The sequence below is a fragment of the Drosophila albomicans genome, chromosome 2R, assembly GCF_009650485.2.
Source record: "Drosophila albomicans strain 15112-1751.03 chromosome 2R, ASM965048v2, whole genome shotgun sequence".
In the NCBI taxonomy this organism is placed as follows: domain Eukaryota; kingdom Metazoa; phylum Arthropoda; class Insecta; order Diptera; family Drosophilidae; genus Drosophila; species Drosophila albomicans.
Genome location: NC_047631.2, coordinates 19483485 through 19510227, shown reverse-complemented (window position 1 = coordinate 19510227; position 26743 = coordinate 19483485). Strand labels below are relative to the sequence as shown.

At 37.1% G+C, this 26743-nt stretch overlaps 1 protein-coding gene across 1 annotated transcript in view; it reads left to right on the top strand.

Annotated features, from left to right (window-relative positions):
- Nucleotides 1-26402, top strand: part of LOC117574262 (neurotrimin) — a 64728-nt gene extending 38326 nt beyond the window's left edge. The window contains exons 3-11 of the mRNA XM_034257997.2: nucleotides 13064-13228; nucleotides 18475-18675; nucleotides 18855-18976; nucleotides 21410-21560; nucleotides 22485-22582; nucleotides 22998-23119; nucleotides 23871-24051; nucleotides 24612-24785; nucleotides 25026-26402. Coding sequence (XP_034113888.1) covers nucleotides 13064-13228; nucleotides 18475-18675; nucleotides 18855-18976; nucleotides 21410-21560; nucleotides 22485-22582; nucleotides 22998-23119; nucleotides 23871-24051; nucleotides 24612-24785; nucleotides 25026-25232 — 1421 coding nt within the window. The 3' untranslated portion in view covers nucleotides 25233-26402. The remainder of the gene's footprint in view (nucleotides 1-13063; nucleotides 13229-18474; nucleotides 18676-18854; nucleotides 18977-21409; nucleotides 21561-22484; nucleotides 22583-22997; nucleotides 23120-23870; nucleotides 24052-24611; nucleotides 24786-25025) is intronic.
- Nucleotides 26403-26743: the final 341 nt, after the last annotated feature.

Sequence of the window (26743 nt, the reverse complement as noted above, 5' to 3'; positions counted from 1 at the left end):
TTGAAAGTACAGCGGACCAGCGGACCAGCTGACTGCTTCTCGCTAATGCCAGCTCAAAATGGGGGGAGAGAGAGAAGTGAGTGAATGGAGAGATTGCAGTTTGTCTGCTCTATATATGTAGTTACTCGTGTGGAAGAAGCAGCACACTCTTGCTACCATTTGGCATAGTTTTGAATTTCATTTGCTACAACTCGAGTTGAATTAAAAGCAAACTGCAGACAGACTGATATAGATACTATATATACATATATATATAGGATACCTTGAGGAAGCTGAGTCTGTTGCATTTTTGGTTTGTTTCTTTTTTCGGTTCGTTGTGTAAGTTTATGTAAGGGAATCAGATTGAATGTCTGGCCAAGTGACTTAGTTGTCAGTTGCTCTTCTCCAATGGCGCGCTCGCTTCCTTCCTCTCTACTTATGTGCACACACAACATGCTTCCGTTTCCGGTGCAGACAACATTTTGCTTGGCCTGGACTTTGCCAGTCGCCAACCTAAGTTTACACACTTCCGTTGCACATTACATGCAACGAGTGTGTGTGTGTGAGTATTGCAACAGAATATATGTGTATGTGTGTGTGTTCTACTTTTTATTCTATATGTTTTGCTTTTCCGAATATCAATTCAATTGGCGCACTTTTCCCGATCTGCTTGTGGCTTTAAATTGAAATAATTTGAGTGAGATTTATCTGGGTTAGAGAAAATGGCCAAAACAATTCGTATACATATCTCTGCTGTCTCTGATGGGCATTAACCACAGTTTTGCTGCTGCTTAAATATGCTTCAGGGTTCTCTGCCTATGGCTATTAAGTGTGTCAGAAACAAATCGAGCAGCAAACCACAGCAGAATCCTTGACCAGGACACAAAAACAGAAACACACACACACACACACGCATACTACTGCAGATGCTGCCTGTCAAGTGATTATCTTTAAAAATTGAACAAAGTTAAGCGCTGCACACACACACACACACACAGAAGAGAAGAGAAGCATCCCTAGGAAGAGTGCTCTTAAATGGGCTGCAACCACTTCAGTTTAATTTATACGTTGCAGTAAATAAGGTTCCACAATGCATCTGCATCCTTCTTTCCCTCTTTTTATCCCCTCTCTCACTCTCTTTCTCTGTCTCTCTGTCTGTGTCTGGGAAAAAGTGTTGTTCAATTTGTTTTGCTTTGTAGTGTGTGTGCTCGGCACTTTTGCATGGCATTTAAACAATCTAAGCACTCGTTGCTTCTCCAACAAATTGAAATTTACTGCCGCCTAATGGCCAACTCTCCCCCTCTCTAATCCCATCGCTGGTTTGTGCTCGTAAACAGTCAAAAGTTGCCATCAAAGCCATCGCTAATTTTGTAGATTTTCAAACACACAAATCGCAGTCTTCGGCTAGTTTTTTAAACCGCATTCATTAAATCATGTGCCACAGCTGTGTGTTAAGTAAACACATTCCGAGCAAACGAACCACAAATTATTCTGTAAAATTCGTTACAAAAACAAAAAAAAAAAGGAAAATGCAACTATCCACAACTTTAAACAGCGGGAGAGGGAGAGCGAGAGAGAGCGAAAGAAACCGATAGACAAACACAACAAAATAAATAAGTAAAAGCGAGTGACCTGCATTTGTTAGCTAAAAGTTGGCCAACGGCAAGCGACAGCAAGTGAGAGAGAGAGAGAGAGAGAGAGAGAGAGAGACAGAGTGAAGGAAAAGCGAAACCCACTCAAACACGACGTTTGTTTGCCCAACCACATGTCCTCGGTGATTAAATGCACGTAATTATCCGCTTTGCAAAGACTATTCCAACACGACAATCGCAAAATCGGGGCCATTTTAGTAAGGACAATTATAGTCCATCAACTGGTTACATATCAAATGACCAAGCACAGCCATTTCTCATTAAAAATTAGACAAACATCGCTTCAAATAATAATACCATAAACACACGACAATGTAATCCAGGCGATATAACTAGCACACACATTTTTTATGAACTCAACAAAGAAAATAGCTTAAGAGAAATGTTTGACCTGCAAATTCGACTGCGATCCAGTTCTCTTAAATCAATCATACGCAAGCAATGCAAATAAGATTTAAAACTGAATTGCAGTCACAATCTTAAAATAAATGTGCAGCATTAAGTATGCAAAATACATTCATAGGAGTAACTTACTCTCTTCGCTTTATCCAGTATCAACTGACATAAGAGTATTATTTATACCGCAATTTCCGCACACTAGACACGAAACACAAACAACAAAAATCACATTTGCACGTTTTAATTTGTGTCTCCCTCTTTCAATCGCACTCTTAAAATTGCACTATCACAAATGCTCGCTTGCTTATTGACTTACTCGCTCACTCACGGCCGGAACTGCTGACGAATGGAAGGAAGAAAGGAAGATGAAAAAATTAAATTAACGGACATTTCTCGCTTTTTTGCTTTGCGTTTCACATTAAAATTGTAGTGCTTGCACACGAAAAAAATTGCATATAGCATAAACTTGTGTTAACTAAATGTACATACATTGTAGCTGCATGTGTATGTAGTTTACTTATGCTTTTTGTATACTTTTCTCGCTTTTGCTGGCAGCAAAGTTGCCACTTTCTGTCAAGTATTTGAGGTTATGTTGCCTGTTGCAAAATTGTTGCTATTTAACCGCGCTTTTTATACCCGCTACCCATAGGGTAGAAGGGTATTATAACTTTGTGCCGGCAGGATATGTATATAACAGGTAGAAGGAGGCATCTCCGACCCTATAAAGTATATATATTCTTGATTAGCGTCAACAGCCGAGACGATCTAGCCATGTCCGTCTGTCCGTCTGTGTGTCTGTCCGTCTGTCCGTATGAAACACTGGATCTCAGAGACTATAAGAGATAGAGCTAGAATTTTTTTTCGACAGCATTTGTTATGTTTGCACGCAGATCAAGTTTGTTTCAAATTTTAGCCACGCCTACTTCCGCCCCCGCAAACCAAAAAAATCGAATAACAAGCGTAATTTTAAAGATAGAGTTGTGAATTTTGGTATATACAATAATTACTATGGTAGTTATGATTCCTGAAAATCAGAGGAAAATTGTGGAAGTTATTAAAGAAATACCTTTGTATGGGAAAAAACGCCTATATACTAGGGGTCTTAGTTGCTTTGGCTGACAATCTGGTATATTGTGCCGTCTATGGTATATTTTGAATGCGGTACTATATCGAAATTTGGTATATTTTTAGTATTTTTGTAGTATATCGGTATATTTTTGGAGAAAAATACCGCAAAATATAATTCTTTTATTCAAAATGGGTAGCGGGTATCTCACAGTCGAGTACACTCGACTGTAGCTTTCTTACTTGTTACATATTAATACAATGTTGTGACCAATCGTGCTACACGATAACGATACTTATACACTTTTAACTTATTATTGTTAAGGGAATAAATAATGAGCACCCACGACACAAACGACATTTTCAGAATTCTTTCGGCAATGATCCAGCTGAAAACCTGAATGAAAACTGACGTTTGATTTTTTTGTCGCTCTGCCTCGTTTTGTTGCATGCTAGGTCTTAGGGGCGCTATAAATGTAAGTTTAGTCGTTGCTTTTGATCCTTCTGCACGCATTTATCTTTACTGCAAAGACAGAGAAATTATTGCGACATCTCATTGACAAATACAATACTAATACAAATGCTAAGGAGCAATGGAGGCCTAAGTTAAGTCAATATGAAACTCTTTGCTGGCTATAAATTGTTGTTGTCAACGAAATAGATGAATTCGAGTGTTTGCTTAAGGGAGACAAAAGAATAGTATGTAGCAGCCATTTTTATGTGTACTTATTTTATTTTGTTTCTCGCAATTTAATTAATGAAATTGTATCTACTTTGTGAAAATATGCGCTGACTATTTGTAGAGGGAATTCAAGTGAATAATCTATTTTTATCAAGTACAACGAAAATGGCGATTCATGAAATTTTAAATAAGTATTTTGAAGTCAAGAAAAACCGAAACGAAACAAATAAAAGCGAATTGAATTTGTACATGGCTCGAACAACAGCTACAGCAGCAACAGCAGGACACAAAGTCAGTTCAAGGAGCAAGGAGCGGAAATACATAACAGGAGAAAGAAAGAGGGAGAGAGAGAGGGAGATAGCGAGAGCGAGTCGGTGGCAAAGGCGAAATCGAGCGAAGTAACTAACCAACAGGAACTGGACATGCGGCGCGGAAATGTCTTGTATAAAATGTGGTACAAATGTTTTAGCAACAGCCAAGACGAGAAATGTGAAAAGTTCAAAGACGACGATGGCTATGGCGGATGCTGGCAGCAACAGCAATGGCAACAGCAACGGCAACGGCAAAAGAAAAAGCGGAAAATTGAATGCCCGCTGTCGGTCGGTTGTGTCCAGCGATGCCAGGCCAGGATGATGGCCATTATACTTTATGCAAATGCTGTGGCAGCTTTAACAACCCGAGGCATGCGTCCGGCCAGCAGCAGCAGCAGCAGAGCAAAACACCAACAACAACAGCAACGAGCACAATCTACCATATAGTACACCCTGCATTTTAATTTAATTAATTTAAATTCTTAATGCGATATCTTGCGCCTTCCGCATTGCCTCTAACTATGTGGCCACGCCCCCCATCTAAGCCACTCTGCCCCCATTCGCAAAGCCATCCAATGGAATACACCCATGTAGCAAGTACAGTAGACACTCACTAATTAGAACCACTTAGTTTTTAATTTCGAAAAAATTCAAATTTTGTATAAATACGTAAAGTTATTTTAACTGTAATAAAGCCTTTAATTTTAAATTTTCTGCTGTTCATTAAAAAACTATAAACAAAATTATAATTTCACACAAAAACAATTAAGGTAATGGAAAAAGAACAACTTGAAGACCTATTTGTAATCTTTCTTTAAAACAAAGTTTCTACACAAAAAAGCAAAAAGCAAATAATAATATAAAGTTAGGAGTCGTATTTTCATTCTGTATAAAACATACAAATTTATTTCAACTTTTCATAGTTAAAATTTTTAAAATTCTTTTATTCATAACACCTAATGAACAAATGAGAATTTGAGGAAACTTACTCAAAATTCTTAAGTTTCATATTTCTACATTATTTATACATTCTCGTGCTTCTTGAATTTCTTAACTATAGATTCCTAAATTCCAATTTATGAACTTCTACTGTACAACATAAGCATAAGCACAAGTGGGTATATATTTAAAACGATTTTTTTCGCTGGCGCTGCAATTGTTTAATGTTGCGTAAACACAATTCTTAGGCGTGGAAAATTAATAGCCACAGTCGAGGGAGCAACTCAAGTGTCGGCCGGCATCGTTAGAGGAATTTTCCAAGCAATTAAAGTTGGAATTTTCGAGTCTGTTAAAGGTACATTTGGAAATTAGCAATACTACATATTGTATCGACATAAGGTTCTTCAGGTTGTTGAGGCAAAACTATAGACTCTACAAACAAATACTGTCAATAGAAACCACACACAAACACATACTTATAAACCATATATTTTTTATGTGCATCCATAACTTTGATTTACGACCAGGAGCATTCGAAGCCGGATGGGCCTTAGGGAAAGTGCTTAGCTGGTGAAAATATCTAATGGCAATGGTAGAAAAAAATTCAAGCTAAAAGCCAAGGCAAATTTGCTTCCCATGCTCCATTACTTCGTTAGAACTTGTCATAATTCTTTCGAAATTTTCATAACATAAACTTAACTGGATGTAGTAGGCACATTAGATGCCAAACGCTTGCTTTTTATTGCTTTTCTCGATGAAAAACAGATCCCCCAGTCAGCAAGTGGGCAAGAGGTTTAATATAAAGTAACGCAGGAAGTGAAAAATGACGGCATTCACGTTTTACATTGCTATCGATATTACTATCGATTACTTTGTATACTAATCGTTTAACAAATGAAAAAGTCGAGCATATATGTTTTCGTTTTTATAAGGAATGTTTATTGAACAGAAATTTTTGTGTAAAATTCCGCCTTTCACTTTTAACAATACTATCGATAGTACTATCGATTGCTTTGTATTCTAATCGTAAGCAAGTGAAGACTATGTCAATTTAACTTTTCGTTTTTATTACATGATGTTTAAAAATATATATATTATATTATATTATTATATTACGATAAAAGAATACTGCGATAATTCTATCGATATTTTTAATACTATCGAAAACAAAATTTAAGCAGAAAACTGTTATATATTTTTACAAAACTCCTCTGATAGATCTTTGCATTTAGTATTTTAAGTTTACATCAAATATCTTAATTGCAAATAAGTTTACTATTGATGTTTTTACTATTAACAATTTCCATATTAATTCCCCTGCCGTTGCCTTAACTATCGACTGCTTTGCATCGCTATTCACCTGACTGTTGCAGCCAAAACACTTTGCCTGGCAAAAAGCTGCCACTAACTCAAAGTGCATCATTTCATTTCCATATCACGCATACGTCAAGTGGCCCAACACACACACACACACACACACACAAACACCCACTTGCACACACACATATGGAAGTAAACGTAAACGTAAATCAAACGTGGATCAGTTCGAGATGCAAATGAAGAAACTGTCAATGCCAGGATCCATCCACCTTGAGTAGAAATCAGCCGCAGCCCCAACAACCGGATGCACAGGAAGCGCTGCCAAAGTGCAGCGTAAACGAAAAAACGTAGAGCGTAGGTGCAAAAAAAAAAAGCAAATACAAATGGGAAAAACAAGTCAAGAGAGCAAATGGCGGGAGGCGGGAAAGCGTGGAAAAGCATTTCGCTTGCGGATTTATTTGGAATTTCGCAAAAATTTAATGCGCTGGGCGGATGGGTAAATAATGTTATGCAAATGATATGTGCATAAAAGTCAAACAGATGCCGTGCCACGCTCGTTCCTCGCCCTACGCCCACGCCCACGCCCAACATTGAACTGACTGCAGAACAGAGGAGCAGAGCACAAAAGGCAACCGAAAATGACTGACAGCTTTCACATGTGAAACCAGTTAGAAAGATGAATAGATTGACTATCGACAAGCGAAAACGTTTGACAGGTTCACGCCCCAAGTTGCAAGAGCAGCACCATCGAAAACAGCAGCGGCGATGAAGAAAGTAAAGGAGCAGCAATCGTAGAGCTACCAGCATCCTATTTGCATATGTTGGGTGTCAAATGGTTGTCCTCCTTCTGCTCCTCTTTGGGTGTGTGTGTTTGGAAGTGATGTGTGTTGCACTGCTAGTACCCGAAATTGCAGCGAAATTGTGTCCCAGACTCCACTAAACTCTCAACGCTGAACTCTCGACTCTCAACTGAACTCAACTCTCAGGCAGTGTCGGAAGTGCGCTTTTGCCAGCAGCTGCAGCAGCTGAAAGCGGATTTTGATAAATGCTCTGAAGCCAAAGTCCATTGAGTCAGACAGAGGGCATCATCTTCTGCCAACTGACAACTGCAGACATCCGCCCACCCTTTCTACTGCAGCATGACATTCTACTCCCACTTCTTCATTTCACTGCGTCAGCTACTCCAGTAAATTACTCAATAAAATTAACAAAAGCAAACAGCGAGCGTGAAGACGACGATTTTGACGATCCTGACAGCTCGAGTTGCTAGAGTGATGGAGTCAATTAGTCATAGAGTTACCGAGTTATCGAATAGCTATATTAGATACACATTTGTATTGAATTATATTTTTTGATATGCTTAGTTTAACTCTATTAAACAAGCTACTTTCATAGCGTTTGAGACAGTGATTAAGACTTTTTCAATTGACTTCACATTTTTTATAGATATGTATTTCTTCAAAAATAATATAAGAATAATAATATTAAATTATTTCTAAAAACAAAAACTTAATTTTTTAATATCTTTAATGTTTTATTCACACTTAATTTAAAAAAATAACATTTTAAATCAATACTTAATCTAAAGTTCTTTACAAATATTTTTTTATTACAATAAAATTTCGATAAACATAAGCAATCTTCAACTAAACGTTTTACCACAATAATTTTTCCTCTTTTACCTTTAAGCTATTTTGTCGAGTTACATAAAATAAGCAGCATAACAAAAAGAAAAACATAAAACGAGGAAATATTAAGTATACGCTCCCCCAACTTGACGCCTTCCCTTGGGATATTTGCGACTAAGTTTCCAGATGTTTATCATACCCTTTTCTATTGAAGTGCTGGCTGCAGGGTATGAGCCAAAAACGCCAGCAACCGAATGCATTCGAGGTGGCTGAGCGTAAATAAGTAATTTGCATACTTTAAATATGCATCCGTAAAATAACAGAAAATGCAATATGTTCAGGTGTGAGTGTGTGTGTTTGTGTGTGTGTGTGTGAGGGAGGTGTTCACCTGATGTTCGTGTTGCCTGGTGTTTGAGGCAATTTAGCTCGCGGCTCTCGTCGCTCGTCGTTCGTCTGTCGACTGTCGTCGGTCGACGTTCTACGTTCCATATGCATGAAAATCTCAACTAACAAGCAAACAGTTTGCCAAGAAGGAAATGAATATTTCTTTGTTGTTTTTGTTTTCACTCTATCTCACTCGCTTATTTTGCTCTTCTTCTCAATTTTCTCTGACGTTTTTCTTTTCGCTTCTATTTTCTCTTTTTTTTGTTGTTGCACAATTCTTTGCATAATTTAGAATGCAGCGAAATGCAGAAAACCAGCCACGAAGCCAGCGAATAAAAGTAGTAGAAGAAAACTTGCAAAGATGCTGATCACAAACATGCCAATATACCTCCAGTATATAGACCATATGTCGGTAAAGTTTTAATGAAACAAACTGTGGCTTACAGGTGTATATATGTATATAGTATAGGGAGTATAGAGTGTATATATTGCTCTGGGCATCGCCCAATGCTCCAGATGGCAGGGCGTGTTCTGGCGTGTAAAATCAACCGCAAAACCATGGCAAAAGTTTTCGACGCCAACAGCGGAAATGAGAAAAGCTACCAATAACAAAGAGAAAGCGTGTTATTTTGTATCTTCTCCCGTTACGCTGTTCGCTATTCGCTGTTGCGTGCACTAAAAATGATGAAGCAAATTCAATAGAGTGCTACAAATATACATATGTATACTAGACACACACACTGACAATATCGAGCACATATGCTGTAGATCTGTGTGGAATGACAGTTAAATCTCGGCAACTGCAAGCGCAAAAATAATTGCAAATCGAATTTCAGCGAGAGACAACGAGAGTAAAAGAGAGAGAGAGAGTGGGGAACCATCGTCAATGCGGCCGCAGAAGGCGAAACCCCAAGTGTGTGTTTGTATGTGCCAGATGTTGCATGCAGGCAGCATGCTTGAAACATTTGCAAAACAATTTTAAAAAGCTTCAAATCTCATGCAGCGCAAAGACTGCACGGCAACTGTGGTTAGCTTGCAACTCGACTCAACTCATTGAAAAATGGAAATAGACACGAAAATGGAGAAGGTTGTCGAGGTGGCCTGATGGAGAGATTGAGAGTAAGAGGTAGGAAAGCAAATGGATGCGTTTTGTTGACCACGCCCACACATAACAAAGGCCCTTAACAAAGTACACCAATGAGTTTTATTTACAAAAAGCACATCCCCAGACCGCAGTTGCCAGCATTACCTTGTAGCTAGCGCAAGAGAAGCGCGCGTCGAGTATTTATGCAACCATGTTGCCTACTGCCTGATGACACTTCACTGCAGTCCCCCTTTTCCACAGTCCCCCTTCTCATGCTCTTCACATGTGTGTGTTTTTGAGATAAATTATTCAAGCAACAACTGCGCTTTTTAAAATCGACTTTATTGTGTGGTGGCGCTGGCGACAGCATTTGCGGTAAGCAGACGAGTGCAAAAGCTGCAACAACCACACTCCGAGTGTGTGTGTGCATAGTCTCTTCGTGCGCGTGTGTATGTGTGTGTGTGTGACACACTTTCCAGACATACAAAAACATTGCAGCTCATTTTTCAACACAATTTACGCGAACAGTAAAAACGGTGGAAATGATGAACGCCAAGGCAAGGGAAGGCAACGCAAAGTGAAGTGAGCTGAACTCAACTGAAGTGAAGTGTGCAGTGGTGGAATGGGATACAGAGAGGGGAGTGGAGTGAGGTGTTTGCGGAAACGGCGAAAGTTTTAAGAGCACAACTAAGAAGGCTTCAATCGAGTGTAGACCACGACTAAAAGATATGCTTTAGCTGAAGCTAAGAATAGCCATAGAAAAGATATTTTATCTTTTTATGTTTATTACAAGGGAAATTTTCTTTGTAGAATACCAATTTTAGTCTATCAAAGAAAAATTCGCTTTTAAAAAAAGGAGAATTTGTTTTGCTTGATAATTTTCTGTTGCTACTTTCACCAAATGTCTTAGAAAAGTGTTAGCCAAAAGCAGAGGTATATTATATTTTTCACTATATTATATTTTACTGTAGTTTACCTTTAATACCAACTTATGTTAACTCATATTGAAAGTTGAAAAGACTGTGAGCAAAGTCTTAAATTTCCGGTTTCGTCTCATTTTGTAAAAATTTTGTAGCATACTTTTAGGTAGTCCATGTTGCTTAAAGAAAATTTAAAATGTAATTCAAATTTCTAAGGTTTCGTTTCACTAAAAAGTGCAAAAAGGTTGAATCAAATTATTATTTTAAGCCACATAATATCTTTAGTATGTTTATTGTAGTAGTAATTATAATAAAGTTCAAGTCACGTATTATTTTCCTGTAGTATTTTAAGTACATGAAATATATTACAAACATATAATGTCGATAATCGCAAAAAATTGACAATACAAAAAAAAATTGTGGAATTATATGAAATGTGTAATTAAAATAAAAGTTGGCTTTATTATCGTGTTTATAATTATATTAATTTATGTAATTAGCTTAGTTGGGCAATAACAGTGCAGTAATCAACCTTATACTGCATATAGTGTTTTAAAAAAAATTTAACAAATTTATAATATATTGTTTCACAACTTCTGATGACCTAAAAGTACAATTTTTTATTCTGTATAATGCATATTGATTCACAATTTATGGTACAAAAAGTACAATAGTGCTTCTTCTGTGTTTCTTATACCCAACTGCAATCCGAAAAGTATTACAGGGTATAAGCAGCACACGCGACTAGCGTCTTAGTTGGTCTGTAGTATTAATTTAAGTGCATTTAAAGTTCGCCGCACTTTAAAAGTATGCAGCAGCATTATCTTCAAGCATGAATGCGTGAGATTTGCGCAGCAACAACAACAATGACTCCGAGTAAGTGGAAAATGTGGGGGAAGAAGAATAATCGGATGGGGGAGTTGAATTTGTTGTCAGCACGAGGAAAAATTCGAGTTGCTGGCGTTGTTGCTTATGCATTTCATGAATGCAATTTAAGGCCGACTGCATATTTCACCATTAAAAACTATGACCAAGGCTCCTTCCATCTACCTCCCCTTCCAACAAAGCCTCGACGTATGCCGTTTTGGGTCGCTTGAGTCGAATGTCCGTTTTATATATGTTGGCCAAAAAGGGTTTGGGAAGGGAAGAGGGAGAGAGAGAGAGATTTTTGCATAAAATGCATATGCAAAATTTTACGGGCCAGTCCAGAGAAATGACGTGCACATTGCGACGGCTGCAAAACAAGGAAATATTTATATATGGGGGCAGACTGTGGACAGTTTTGTCCGAGCGGCACAAAAGAATTTAAAGCCACCTGCTGTGACTTGCTGCACAGCATGGCACTTATTACACAGTCTAAGGCTCAGCAGGGATAAGAGAACTACTGCACAGAACAATTTTCACTTTGAGTGCAAGACTAAACCTCAATTTTCCACAACTCTGCAGTTTTCTCACTCAAATTTAAAGACATGTGTAGGTGACAAAAAAGGCAACCTGAGGCCAAGAAAACTTGCCACTGACCGAGCGGATGTTTTGTGTCTTGTCTTGGCCATAAAACGTTGACCCGCAAGTGTTTGGGAAGAATGCAAGCAAGCTGGTTTTAAAAGACAACCACCTGACAGCATTTTCTAAAACGCTGGGCGTGTGTTTAGTCAGCTTTTGGGCGTGGCTGCCAAAATGTTTCAGGCTGTACGTCTGGGCGTCATAAAAACTCGCAAGTGAAAAAAAAAGTAAAAAACATGTTAAAAAACAAGTAAAAAACTACAGTCGACTATGCTCGACTTTCAGATACCAGAAGATTGCTAAGCAATCTTTCAAATACATCGACTTATGTATGTATAATAAATATAAAAATATGTTTTATTTGGTATATTGAAAATACATTGAAAATATACCACAAAGTACAAAATATACCAGACTTTTAACCAAAAGATGATATCATAATTATTAAAATATACCAAATTTAAACAAACTATGTAAAATATACCACGACATTCTCAATATACCATATATTACAAAAACCAAAAATACTCAATATACCAAAGATTCTATTTGGTACACTGATATACTACTACAGCACAAATTTATAATACCTTTCTATCCTATGAGTGGCGGGTATAAAAAACTGCAGTTTAAGATTTTGTGGCAAGTTGCAGCGACAGCAGAAAATATTGCCTGCTCCTTGGGGCAGCTTTCACGGCCAAGACGCGGCGCCATCGCAAATGCATTGTAATCAAATTTGTTACGCTCCACGCTCTGCTTCAAAGTGTTGGTCTCAGTCTTGGTCTCAGTCTTGGTCTTGGTCTTGGTCTTGTACCCTCTTAAAATGTCATGGAAATTGGCTTTAAGATGTTGCTTGTTGGCAGGGCAAAACGATGCCCCAGGGAGGCAAAAGTGCGTCCACACGTTTTCCCACACACAGACACACACACACACCACGCAGAGAGAGTCAAGGACTCGTTGCTATCGATAACCGATACTACCTACAAACATTTATGAGTGCCTTGGGAGCCGTGTGCAGGGAGCATAAAAGTGAAGAACACCGTGCTATATTTTTATGCTAATTGAAAGCCATTCGAATGGAAACAAATTTCAGCTTGAAGTAACACTTGATGTGCCTGCCCGATAAGCTTGCTTTAAACGTGGCCAAAACTCACACAATTCTCATTTTTTTTTTCTTATTCTTCTCTCTTTTTGCAGGTAGCAACACTCGCTCGCTGAGCAATGGGGCACAGTCTTTGGCTGCCTCGTCGTCATCATCATCGTCGATGACGGCGCCGCAGCCACGTTTCCTTTCGCGTGGCAACACCTATCGCTCTGTGGTTGGCGACACTCTGGTCCTGCCCTGTCAGGTGGAGCATCTCGGTGAGTAAACAACAAATTCCATATGTGTAGTAAATAAGTAAATACGGCTTTAGTTTTTGGCGTGGTGTGTTTAACAGGCGCATAATTAATAGGCGCAATATTAATATTTGCATACGCAAATTCGATCACAAAATCATCAAGCAAATCCAACAATTTATTGATTAGCAACAGCAGGCAGCCTGACTGGCAGGCAAAAATATTATGCAAAAGAGAAAAATGCAAATATGTTTTAGGTGAAATGTCTATTCAAATAAATTTTATAAACAGTGTGAAGAGCAGCCAAACAAAGCCCCAACAACAACATCGAATATTGAACATCGAGCATCGACAACGACATCGACATCAGCTTCCGCATTGGCAATGCAAAAATCCAACAGCTGTCAGCAGCTTGACGTTCGATTTTGCCACGTGCCAAGCTAACCAGAATATATTTATCAAATGACATTTATAAATTTTGCCCAACACAAATATACATTTATATGCACACATACACATACACACACAGTAGCTGTAAATCAAATTCAATGATTAACGCCATTTGAAGGCGTTTTTGTGTCGAGGGCGTGGAGAAGGATGAGGAGGGGCGGAAAAACAAACTGATGTTGCAAAACTCTCGCATCTGTTTGCTGCTCTATAAAATATTTTAAATTCAAATTCGAAATTGTGTGAATATTTCTAGCATTTGCTCATACAGAATTTATTGCAATTGCAATTTTTGCGTTGCTGATTTTCATGCATTAATGCAGCTGTGACTCAGACAGAGACAGAAAGAGTAGAGCTTAGAAACAATATAATAATAAATAAAATAGTCTCTGTGTGAATGATTGGGCAGCTTTGCACGTGCTCAAAGCTTTAATTATTATTTCAAATACTGAAGTTTCGAGTCGACAGCAAAATTGCGTATACGTCGTGTTGGATTAGTCATGAAACAATCCATTTAAAAGTTGCAAGAACGTAAACAGTTCTTAAGTAATTAACTTAAAAATAAACATAATTTTGAATTTGCATAATCGAGCAGCGCATAAATCATTCGAGTTGAAAATTTCAACACTGCTTTAAAGTGACCCAATTTAAGAGGGCACTGCAGCAAAAGTTGGAAAGAGTTTTAATTGCAGCTGCTGTTGACATGCCAATAAATAAAATGCAATTAACAGTTCACAGCTAAATGAAAATAAATTGAACATTGACGACAATACGGCGAAAATGCGTTGAAGCTGCGTCTGCGATTATCTCGACTGTTGATTGTCGACTGTTGTCAGTTGACTGTTTGTCCTGGCTTTAAAGTATAAACAAAAAACATTGACCGAATTTGTTAAGTTCTTATCATGCAATTATATTTAAAAATACTTCATATTTTCTTGAAATACAAACTGAAATTTAATTTAAAATGCTACTTACTTACTTGTTTACTTAAAAGAAAATCATATTAAGAAACACTCAATAAATTTTGAAGACTTCAACTTGAAGCAAAAATAAAGAAAAACTAAAATTTTGTTTACCTATTGATTTAAAATGAAAGCGCATAAGAAGACACTAAATGTGCTTGAGAATATTGTAAACGATACAAATTTGCGAGTTGAACCGTAATTTCATTTAAAACTGAAATGTTGCTTGCTTATATATTTAGAAAAAAATTGTATTAAAAAATACTCAATCAGATTTTAAAAGAATGATTTCAACTTCACTTCATATCAAGCGAAAAATAAAGTTTAAAACTAAAATTGTGCTTTCTTATTGATTTAAAATAAAAGTTTATACACAAAACGATCAATATGTTTTAAAATATTAAATAAATGGCAGAAATATTAGAATTAAATAGTATTAAAAAACACTTAATAAAACACATCAAGCAAATTTAAATTGAAAACTAAAATGTTGCTTACTTATTGATTGAAAATGAAATTTGAAAACTAAGTTTGTTATATTTTTTTGCACTTTGTGTTCTGCCTTTAAGCGGCATTAGCTTTCGTTGGCTGGGTTTGATTGCAGTTTAAAGCTTTTCAATTGAAATAAGAGCAGGGGGTGAAAGTGAGACAAAACACTGCAAATGTGTTGCCGGCAATGAGAATAAAGACACAAAAAGTAGGGAAACGTCGACTACAATTTAATCCAATAAAGAGGAAATTGGGTATCAAATGGTCTATGAAGCCATGCAAAATGCAACACAGTTGCGTTCGCAAACGAAACAAAACAAACGGACAATGAGAAAGGGAAACTTTCCCGGGGTGAAATTCACTTTAATAATAATAATAAAATAATATGTAAAATTCAATGAGACAATTTGCCAAACGCAAAAAAAGCCAATCAACTGTGGGTAGAATATCTGCCACTTAAGAAAAATAAAATGCAAGGCATGAATTGAAGTAATTCTCTCAAGTGATTCACTGTTTATCCATTTAACGAGCTTAAACTGCCTAGGTTAAGTCACAAGCAAAAAAAAAAAAAAAGAAAAGGTGTCCAATTTGCTGGCCAATATTTTGTTGGACAGACCCTTCTAAACAAATTCATATGTTCGAATTGAAGAGTTATAAAATACAATTTTTATTGCCGAGAGCATAAAATGTACCCCACAGCTAAATAATATCAATAACAACATACGCAAGGCCATTAGAAACGAATAAAATTGAGGAGGAAGCGAGGGAGCAAACCGAGAAAATGAAAGGAAAATAAAAAGCAGTAGCTGAGAGAGAGTTTTTTTTTTTTTTGTTGGGGCCCACAAGCAAATGGCCAACACGTATGTTGCACACACACACATTCAACCAGCCAGACAAAACTCAATCCGATTCAATAATAATCGAAAACAATAAAAAGATGATTGTGTGCGTTTAAGTTGACTTTATGTGCGTTTTGCCCAAAGGGGATCAAGAAGAGGCGACTCCCAGATTGTTGTTGTTGTTGGCGATACTTTTCAATACTCGTAAATGAATACACTCAATACACTCATACTTGTATACACATAAATGTATTCGGTTTAATCTCTCTCGACATTCTTAAGATGGAATATTTATGGCATTACACGGGCGTAAGAAGTGAAGTTGCCATTGCCTTTGTGATTGCTGCTAATAACCGGAAGGAAGCAAACACACGCTTAACTGCACACACGTAAACGCATTAAGCACGACGGTGTGTGTATGTGTGTACACACATATATGTATTTTTAAAAGGGCATTAATAATGAATTATTTAAAATACAGATTATTTGATGCGGACTAAAGGTCATGCGTATGTTTCCCTCTTCATTTTCAACAAGGAATCTGTCTGCCTGTGTGTGAGTGTGTGTGTCTGTGTGCAAGTGTGTGTGTGTCTGTGCGTATGTATTCGACTCCCTCAGACCGAATGGCAGCATTTAATTAAAATTTCAGATTCCCAATGCCTGAAAATCAAAAGCCTACTAACGAATCGCTGCCTGACTCGAATCTGACCTGAGGCCGCTCTGAATAAAGCAGCAAAAATAAAAAACATCAGTAAAGCAACCTGCTCTGATTTTGCTTTTACGATTCATAATGTAATATGTTCATGCTGTCGACTTATGATAATTATACCCTATAAACATACACTCCTTAAAATGGGAGAAAAGTTGTAAAATGTATCAGAAAATATGAAGCAAATATTTATTGATATACAGTAAATGTTTTAAAGAATTTACAGAGTATTTCAATGATAACAATTTCATGCTCTTCACTCATGATAATTATACCCTATAAATAACAGACGACTTAAACAGCGAACAGAATTAGCATAAGAAAGCTACAGTCGAGTGTGCTTGGTTATTAAACTCGGCCAATACGGTATTAATATAGCGAAAAATACTGGAATATACAGAATTGTATATTTGGTATATTTATACAACAGCTGCTGTCAAGCATATAATTTGAGTTTTATCATTCAAAATATAGCGAATTAATGTACAGAAATATACCGAAATGTTTATTCAGTATATTACAAAAATACTGTCAAAAATATAATGTGAGCTTTCTCACTTATAGTTCCGGTATTATCATTTAAAATACACCTAAATAATATACCGAAAAATACCGAAATATGCCGAGCAGTATTTTTGACAGCAACAATTGCAAAAATTATAATTTTGACATTATTTCTTATAGTCTCTGAGATCTAGGTGTCAGTCAGGATGTCAATAATACTACTACAACAAACAAATTTATTGAGCAATTGACAGGGTATTTACTTGCTAGGCAATATTTATCATTCAATGCTGTTCACTTCTGATAATTTTGCACTACCAACAACAGACTGCTTAAAAAGCGAACAGCTAAGAAAAGATTGTCAGAAATCGAAGAAAACCCACAACAAATATCTTTCGGTAGCCAACACATATTTTGTGCATCTTACAGGGTATTTACATGCTATCAATACTTGTAGTAACTTATTTTTTAGTGCACATTTTTATTCACAATAAATTGTTGGCGTTGTGTGCGGTGGGCGGACAGCAAGAGCGACCTGCTGTCTGCTCGATGGATATATTTTGGAACTTGAGCACATAAAATAAAATAAAAAACATATACACACTCACACACACACAAATGTATATTATACGCCATGTAATCCCGTTTAACAAATTTACGTTTGCCTTTTGTGGTGACTGTGGAAGAAAAAGCGTAAGTTGTGTAAAATATGCAAGGGAAAAAACCGGCAACAGCAGCAGCAGAGGCAAAAGCAGCAGCAGCAACATCTGCGAAATTATGTCATTTATATGAGCAAACATACTAAAAAATAGATGAAAACACCAACACAACAACTCATACAGACACACACACCCACACTGACACACACTACACACAGCACAGTGACTCGTAAGCTGAGCAGCAATTGGATGGACAAACAGACGAAGGGAATCTGTAGAATGTTCACAGCTCAGCAGGCAGACAAAGCGATAGCCTCAGAGCCGGAATAAAAGCCAGAGCCACAGTCAAGCCGGATAACAGTTTAGATAGATAGCTATATAAGTGTGTACGAGTGAGTGTGTGTGTGTGTGTAGACGACACAACTACAACTTTGTGCCCCACACTGCCAATCTATTTAGCTTCTTAAAAGTTAGTTGCAAAATGTTTTATGTTTATATTGCGGCATTTTACAATAAATTTGCCAGCAAACAACGAGACAAAACACATGCATATATCTCCCTCTCTTTATCTAAATATGTATCTCCATCTGTATCTGTATCTGTAGTTGTATCTGCTGTTTTGTATCTGTCTTGCTGAGTGCCTTCTCTTCATTTGTTGCAGGCAATTTTGTGCTTCTGTGGCGCCGCGGCACAAATGTGCTCACCGCCTCGAACATCATGGTAACAAGGGATGACCGCGTAAGACTGATAGATGGTTATAATTTAGAGATATCTGATTTGGAGCCACAAGATGCCGGGGATTATGTTTGTCAAATCAGTGACAAAATTAATCGTGATCAAGTGCACACTGTTGAGATTTTGGGTGAGTACACAAAAAGTATTTGTTGACACACTATTTGCACAGGCATTAAGCGCTACAACTTTGATGAGACATTTTCACAAAATCATCATAAATTCAAACAGCTTAACAGACAACAAACTTTACATCAATTGTGTTTTCATTGTTTTTACCAATCATTCAATGCGCCTTCTCTTCTACAGTGCCTCCCAGTGTTCGTGCCATCCCGACATCAGGTCAACTGCAGGCACGCAAAGGCGGACCCATTACTTTGGAGTGCAAGGGATCGGGTAATCCGGTGCCATCTATTTACTGGACCAAAAAGGTTTGTTTTTCCATTCGAGTCAAGAGCCTATTTACAGTACACACACCTAATCTATTCAGCTACTTGTACTTGTTTCTATGCGATTTTCGTTTAATTGAATTAATTATTTATGCTATTTTTGTTGCTTTATGCAAATTTCAATGGCTCTTTCTTAGAAACAGTTTAACTGAAAGTTCGCTCGCTGAACGACTTCTTAAGCACTTTTCTTCACCAAATTTTACTTTCAAATTAAGTTTTTAGTTGACAGTAAATTCTTAAATTCATTAACAGAATGCGCGCTCTTCTTTTTCGCTTGACCAGCAAAGTTTTATCATTAATTACAGTATTATACATATATATGTATAATTAGTACATATTTTGCATTTACATAGCCGAAAAGTTTTGTTATAGAAAATGTTCTTGCTAAAGTCGACCTTGGAGTTGAGTCTTACACTGACTTTAAGGGAACAATTCAAAATTGAAAATATTTTTAATTCAAAATGATTCGATTTTTGTTATTACATTTAAATATTGATTTTGTTACTTAAAAAAGGGATTAAAAATGCACTTTTGCCCTCGAAACTTTTACAGAAAAGTCACTAATGTTTATTCAATTATTAAATTGTATAATCACAATCTGCTACTTTTGTTTCAAAATAATATCAGCTGTTAAGTCATTAAGTCAACACATAGAGTTCCAAATTTCATTTCAAAATGCAGTTGAATTTCAAAATGAAAATGGAAATTTACGATGCATCAAATTCCCATTTCGGCATTCGTCGGCACACAAATCGTGATGATTTCGAATAGATTTGAGTACATTGGCCAGTTAGTTCTTGGGAGTGCCAAAATACATACAAACATACACGCTCACACTAAATCATTGTCAACAGCAGTGGCAACACCTCAACTACCAGAAAACACTATGCTAAATAGTTGAGTGCGAAAAGAAAAATCGATACATGAACAGGTCAGTCAGAGCAGCTGTTGAGAGAGAGAGAGAGAGAGAGAGAGGAGGAGTAAAGAGTAAAGAGGATTGTAATTAATGCGATTCATAGATGCACAAATACTATATGCCTTGGCAAACTGACAAACGAATAGCTGAAAATGACCTAGTCAAGAGTTTGGCAGACATTCAATGGACTCGATGCCAGAAAAATATGTGTGTAATGTGTCAGTGTGTGTATGTGTGTGTGTGTGCTTGTAGGTGTATCTAGGAAAATGACTACCGTTTTTGGTATGCACATTTTTCGTTTGCCTTGCTGCACTTTGGCGCATTTGACATTTCCGTTCGATTTGTTTGCTTGCTTTGCACTTGACATCGGCAAATCTCAACCGTTCTGCCAAGCCTGTCCTTCTTACACACACACATACTCGCGCACATACACACACATTGCAAAGTTGTATGTCATTTCATTTCGTTTCAATCTACTCCCATTTCCGTAACTCACTCCACAACTCACCTCGTACTTGAAGTGTGTGCGAGTAAGTTGAATGTTTTAGTTTCTCTTTTCTTCTTTTATACCCTTACCCATAGGGTAGAAGGGTATTATAGTTTTGTGTCAGCAGGAAGTGATCCCATAAAGCATATAAATTCTTGATCAGCGTTAACAGCCGAGACGATATAGCCAAGTCCGTCTGTCCGTATGAACCCCAATATCTCAGAGACTATATGATATATAGATATAATTTCGATAGCACTTGTTATGTTTGCACGCAGTTTCGATTGGTAAATACAATAAAAACTAAAGAATTTGCGATTTACATATGAGAATTTGGTTGCGATGTGAATAAAATTGTAGAAATACCAAACAAAGAGTATGGTATATTATCAGTATTAATGCGGCATATTATATATATATATATATATATCACTCTTTTGCTTTCATTAAAAATGTATATCCGGGTATCTCACAGTCAACCACACTCGAGTGTAACTTTCTTACTTGTTTTTTTCTTTTTGGAGCAGACGTCAACACATGTACGCCCGTGGGTGTCGCTTGCCACGCCTCCCGCCTACGTCTCGTGTTCTGTGTGAGACGCGCTCAGCCAAAAAGCCAAAAGCTGACTTGCTACAATCGAGTCCGAGACATGATTCCGTGCATCTCAACTCAACTCACCTTCACCCTTCTTCCGGCTTTTCCTTGACTCGATTCGATATTGTCGTGCTCTTTCCGTCATGTTTGTGTTTACATTCAGTTTTGTCTGTTGGCCAGGTTGCCTTTTGGCCCTGCGTATTTTAAAAAAGATCTTTGTTTTTCTTCATCGTCCTCTTTACTTAACTTTTGTTCGTTCTTTTTTTTTTCTACTGTGTTGCCAAGTGCAGCATTTGACTGTTGACATTTACGTTGACTTTACATTTATTGACTTTTGCTTTGCAAATCTGCATTCAATTGCAACTTCATTCCGCAAGTAATTCTACAATTGTTTTTGTTTTCCTCTTCTCTTCTTTAGAGTGGCACTGGCAAATCGACGGCTCGCATTGGCGATGGACCCATTCTGACCTTGGACAAACTGGAGCGACAACAAGCTGGAGTCTATCAATGCACCGCCGATAATGGAGTCGGTGATCCGGTCACTGTTGATATGCGGCTTGATGTGCTGTGTAAGTATCTGTTCCAAAATTTACGATCTTAATGTTAGAAAGATCGCTGTAGGAAGCTGAAAAATTGAGAATCGGAAGCTATTTCAAAGTCGAGAAAAACGTCTTTGCAACTGCGGAAAATATTTCACAAAAAAAAAAAATGTTCTTTATTATATAGATAGAAATTATCAGAAACAAGTGTGAATGCCTTAAGTTTCTTAAAGTTTTCTATTCTTTCTCTATTATTCTTTAAAATTTAATATTTAATATTATGTAGATAGAAATTATCAGAAACAAGTGTGAATGCCTTAAGTTTCTTAAAGTTTTATATACTTTCTCTATTATTCTTTAAATACAATTTCAATTTATTCACAAATAAAGAAACTATTAAAAAATCGAGAAGCATTGTATGCTACACATAAAATGATCCTCAAAATAAACAATTAGCTCACAGCTGCAAACTTCGTTATCATACACATTTTTTTAAATAATTTTTTTGAGCGCAGTAAATGCAGAAGTTAAATTTTTGTATTTATTGTTTGTATTTAATGAGAAGAGTGTACGAAAACGTATTTAATTCAGAGTACTTCATTTTAATTTGTCGAGGGCTCTTTTTAAAAACGACTTAAGATTTTAGAAGTAGAATTATATTGATGTCAATAAATTTCAAGTCAATACAATTAATATCACATATAAGAAAACCTACCTACCATTAAAAACAGTGCATTATTCTGCAATTCCAACTCCATCTCTAATCCGAACTTTGTCTTTGTCTCTCCATTTTAAACCCCTCACTCAACATGGCGATGAAACCCCGTAATCTGACGGATGCCCTACGATGCTGATGCTGATGCAACCATTTAACTTATTGTCATTGTTCGTATGACTCTGTGTATCTGTGTATGTGTCTGGATATTGGTGTGCTGGTGTGCGTAACACGCACAGATCCGCCGGATATTCAAGTGGAAAAATCATGGATACACTCGGGCGAAGGATTTGAGGCGAAACTCGTTTGCATTGTTTACGCTGATCCAGTCGCAACGGTTGGTACTCGTTTTTTTTTTATTTCGTTTTTGCTTTTGTTTGAATGTTTTAAATGCTTCGTTATTGTTGCATTGTGTACAAGCAGTTTATATTCTGTTATTGTTGTTGTGTAGCCTTTTTAGATTATTATTATTATGAAATCGCTGGGTTGGTTTATGCAACGAGCTGCTTTTTCAGGTCACTTCTTCCTGTTTTCTCTCTTTTTTTATTTTATGCAGCTGTAGCCATGGCTGCAGTTGTTTCTTTATTTTTGTTGTGCACAATCTTGTTGTCTTTGAAATACGCCTTTGCTTTTGGCTTTTTAGTTGGCAATTTAATGCCACATTTTTCACGTTGTCCCAGTTATGAATGTTTTGCGTTTCAGTTTTATTATCAATCAAGTGAAACTAACCGTCTCATCATTATTGTTGACAGGTATCGTGGTATCAGAACTCGTTCCCCATTCAAACAACCGATAGGCGAATTATGAACACAAGAGCCAATCGACACACGCTCACCATACGACACATTCAGCAGGAGGACTTTGGCAACTACAGGTGAGTGCAGATAGAGAGAGAAAGAAACTTGAAATCGATGGCCACAAAAAAATAAAAATAGAAGAGATACACAACAAGTTGTAGGACACAACAATAAACCTTTGGCAACTTTGCAGTGCTGCGTTGATTTAGTCAATTTGCCAACTTTTGCTACAACTTATTTCACTTTTAGCCAGTTACTAGTTGCCAGTTGCCAGTTGGCCAGCTAACCTGGCCAAATACAAAAGTTAGAGGCTGCATTGTTTGCCACACCACAGAGAGAGAGAGAGAGCGAGAGAGAGAGTGGGCGGGCTACAGCAATATTGGGCGTGGCCTGAAGCATGTTCTGGCCATTATGTCGGCAAACAAGTTTTCCACATCAATGTCAATCTGTCTGCAACATATTAAAGGAGCGGAAGTTTCGCCATGTTGACACAACATTTCAGGCACAAAGTTTTTGTTTTAGCCATGTGTAGGGACAACCACGAGCCATCCATCGCTGCCACCTACCAACCACCTACCAACCACCTACCAACCACCTACCAACCTGCCACCCACCATCCGCCACATCCTGCATGCCACTTGCCACATGCCGCAGCATTGCGAATGGCGAGTGGCTTTTGGACGGTACGTGCCTGGATTAGCTTGGCCTCAAGTCCTCTCGAAAACTCCCCTGGGAGTTGTCTGTCAATGCCACAACTTTACTGTCTTCTAAAAATTAAAAGAAAATTCAGTTACTATTATTATTATTATTGTAAATTTTGCGTTGCAGCTGCGTGGCAGATAATTCGCTCGGACGTTCACGCAAATATATGGAGCTATCTGGTCGACCGGGACCTGCTGAATTCTATTCACCCAAATGGGGACGTTCCTCGGATAGCTACAATCTGACATGGAAAATTGATAGTTACCCGCCGCTGGAGGAAGTGCGTCTGCTCTACCGACGAGTGCTCGTAAGTAATGCAATTCTATACAATAAAATACACTCAACGTAAACAATGAAAGCTTTTGTGCCTTGACGTTTAATCCTGGCGAATGTAATTCAATATCTTTGCGTACTAATGAAGCACCTGTTTCAAATTAAAAGAATTTATGAAAATAAAAAGAATATTTCCGCGGCATAATTGTGAATATGAGTATGAGCATGAGCAAATAATGCGCTGGCTTAGCTGAGCATAAAGTGCAATTTAATGCGAGTCAGCGGCAAATGCTCATAATGAGCATTAAATCAGAATCTAATTAATTTAATGAGTTATCACCGAGCGAGCGACTGACTGACGCCTTGAACTTTATCGAGAGAGAAGTCACTAATTTGTTTTGGTTTCTTGGGGCAACGAGCATTAAGACTTAAGTCTTAAGCCCGAGTAAAGTCAGCCTGTCAGCCATAAGGAACACAAACAGAAAAAAAAAAAAAAAAAGAAAAAATAATTGCCAGACATAAGCGCTCACATTTCATTCTTCTATTTTTTGTTTTTTTTTGTTCCTTGTGTCGTCTCTTCTTTCCGACTTTTAGATGAACGACACATTCCAGCAGCCAGGCAGATGGCATGATTTTATACTCACGCCAGAACATCGTCCAGCAACGGAGCCTCTAACACATATCATGTCCTACACCATTAAACATCTGCATCCAGGTGCTTACTACGAGGCGATTGTTCAGGCCAAGAATCGCTACGGATGGAATGAGGTAAGTAAAGCAAAAAACAGGGGGGAAAAAAGTGAAAGATGCATAGATAAATCAACGCATGTTGACTGAGAGTTCGACACTTTGTCTAAACGCCAACAAAAAAAAGCGACTGCGTGCCACGGGTCGGCTACTTAATCTTTATTTTCTGCGACTCTACTAAAATTTTACCCGTGTTTTTCTCTCTCTCTCTTCTCTCTATTTTTGCTTGGCTCGTCTCGTCTCGTATGTTGCCCCCCATAGGTCAGCGATATATTTCAATTTATTGTCGCCAGCAACAGCCTGGACATAGCCCCGGAGGACGCTGAAGTGGTTGCAAGTTCGAAGTCGCGCAGCAACAGTGGCTCAGTGAGCAGCCTGCCCCACGCCCTGCTCTTCCCAGTCACACTGCTCTTGGCCTTTGCCTTGCGTAATAGCCAATTCGACAGACTGCGACTTGGCTTGGGGTAAGCAACACACACACACACACACAGCATACATCGAACACTCGTCCCACACATAAAACAAAACAGCAAAAGAGAGAGATGGCAGAGGAAATCTTATAAAGTCACATGTGTATTTGGAAGTTGGTTTAAAGTGCTGGCAAAGGCCAAGAGACAACAACTTGTAAACTATCCAGACAACTAAGAGAGAGAGTGAGCCTCCTCTTCACTTTGATTTTTGTTTTACCTTCTTACTGCAACTGCCACTGCAACAAAAAAAAAAAAAAGAAAAAGTCCAAAAAGTCCCTCGAGTCCTACAGCAAACTAACCAAAGATACAACAAACAAAAACAAAACCAAAATAAAAAAATAGTTTTTAGTGAAATGAATGAATGTAAAAATTATGCAAACAAAAAACCCCAAATAACCAAATAATGTAAATAATTTTTCAAGCATTTTCTCAGCGTTTTAATTAGCATTTGAAATAACACAAACACACACGAAATAAGGAAATAAAATGATTGCAACTAATGAAAAATAGAAAAACAGAAAATGCAAATACCAAAATAGCAAAAATCCCCCATTATGAAAGAGTCGTGTTATTCTGTTCATGGATAATCCAGTTTGAAGTAGGTCATGTAAATATGCATTAGATATTTGAATGTGAATTACATTTTACTCGTACTTTATAAAAATAACTATTAAAACAGAAAAACAAAAACAGAAATACAGCAAAAAAACAAAAAAAAGAAACTACATCGCGTAAATAATAAATGTATGTAAATTAAGCAAACATTCTATAGTGATATTATTTAGTTTAAAATGGAATCAAATCATAAAAAAAACTACAAAACAAAAAAAAAAAAAAACAAAGACAACCTATGAATAGCGAATGCAACACCACTGTAAAATGTTAGCAATAAGAGTGTGTAATTTTTCATAATTCTGTTTCAATTTCTGTTTGTGCATTTGCAATATTTTATTTAACTTTTGTTGAGAGTGTTTTCCTCACGTTCATTTGTTTGTTGTTTTTTGCGCTCAGCTTAGATTGTAAGTGCACCGAGAACATCAATTTAGCATAACGTTTTCAATGTAAATTAGAATTTAAGCAAACATGTTGTACCACCAATAGCAAGAACTCTAAAGTAAAAAACCATAAAACATAATATCGAGAATACCAAATAAATACCGCAAATTAAGTGTGCATTTTTTGCAAATTGCAATTACAGTCATTGAGAAAACCACTAAAAAAAATACCAAAAAAAAATACATAAATTAAATATACATATATTAGCTAAACATTAGTCGAAGTGCTCGAAGTGTGTTTTATCAGCTTTTGCACCCAAACCAAAAACAAAAAAAAAAAAACAGATCGTACTTGTACTTGTATATTATTCAGTTTCATGATGCTATATATAGATATATATGTATGTAAAATGCCAAGATAATTGTACGTGCCAGGAGTGCAGTCTTCTGTGTAGTTGTACTTCGATTAAATAGTCGCAAATGAAATCATATTCATTAAATATGTGTGTACGTA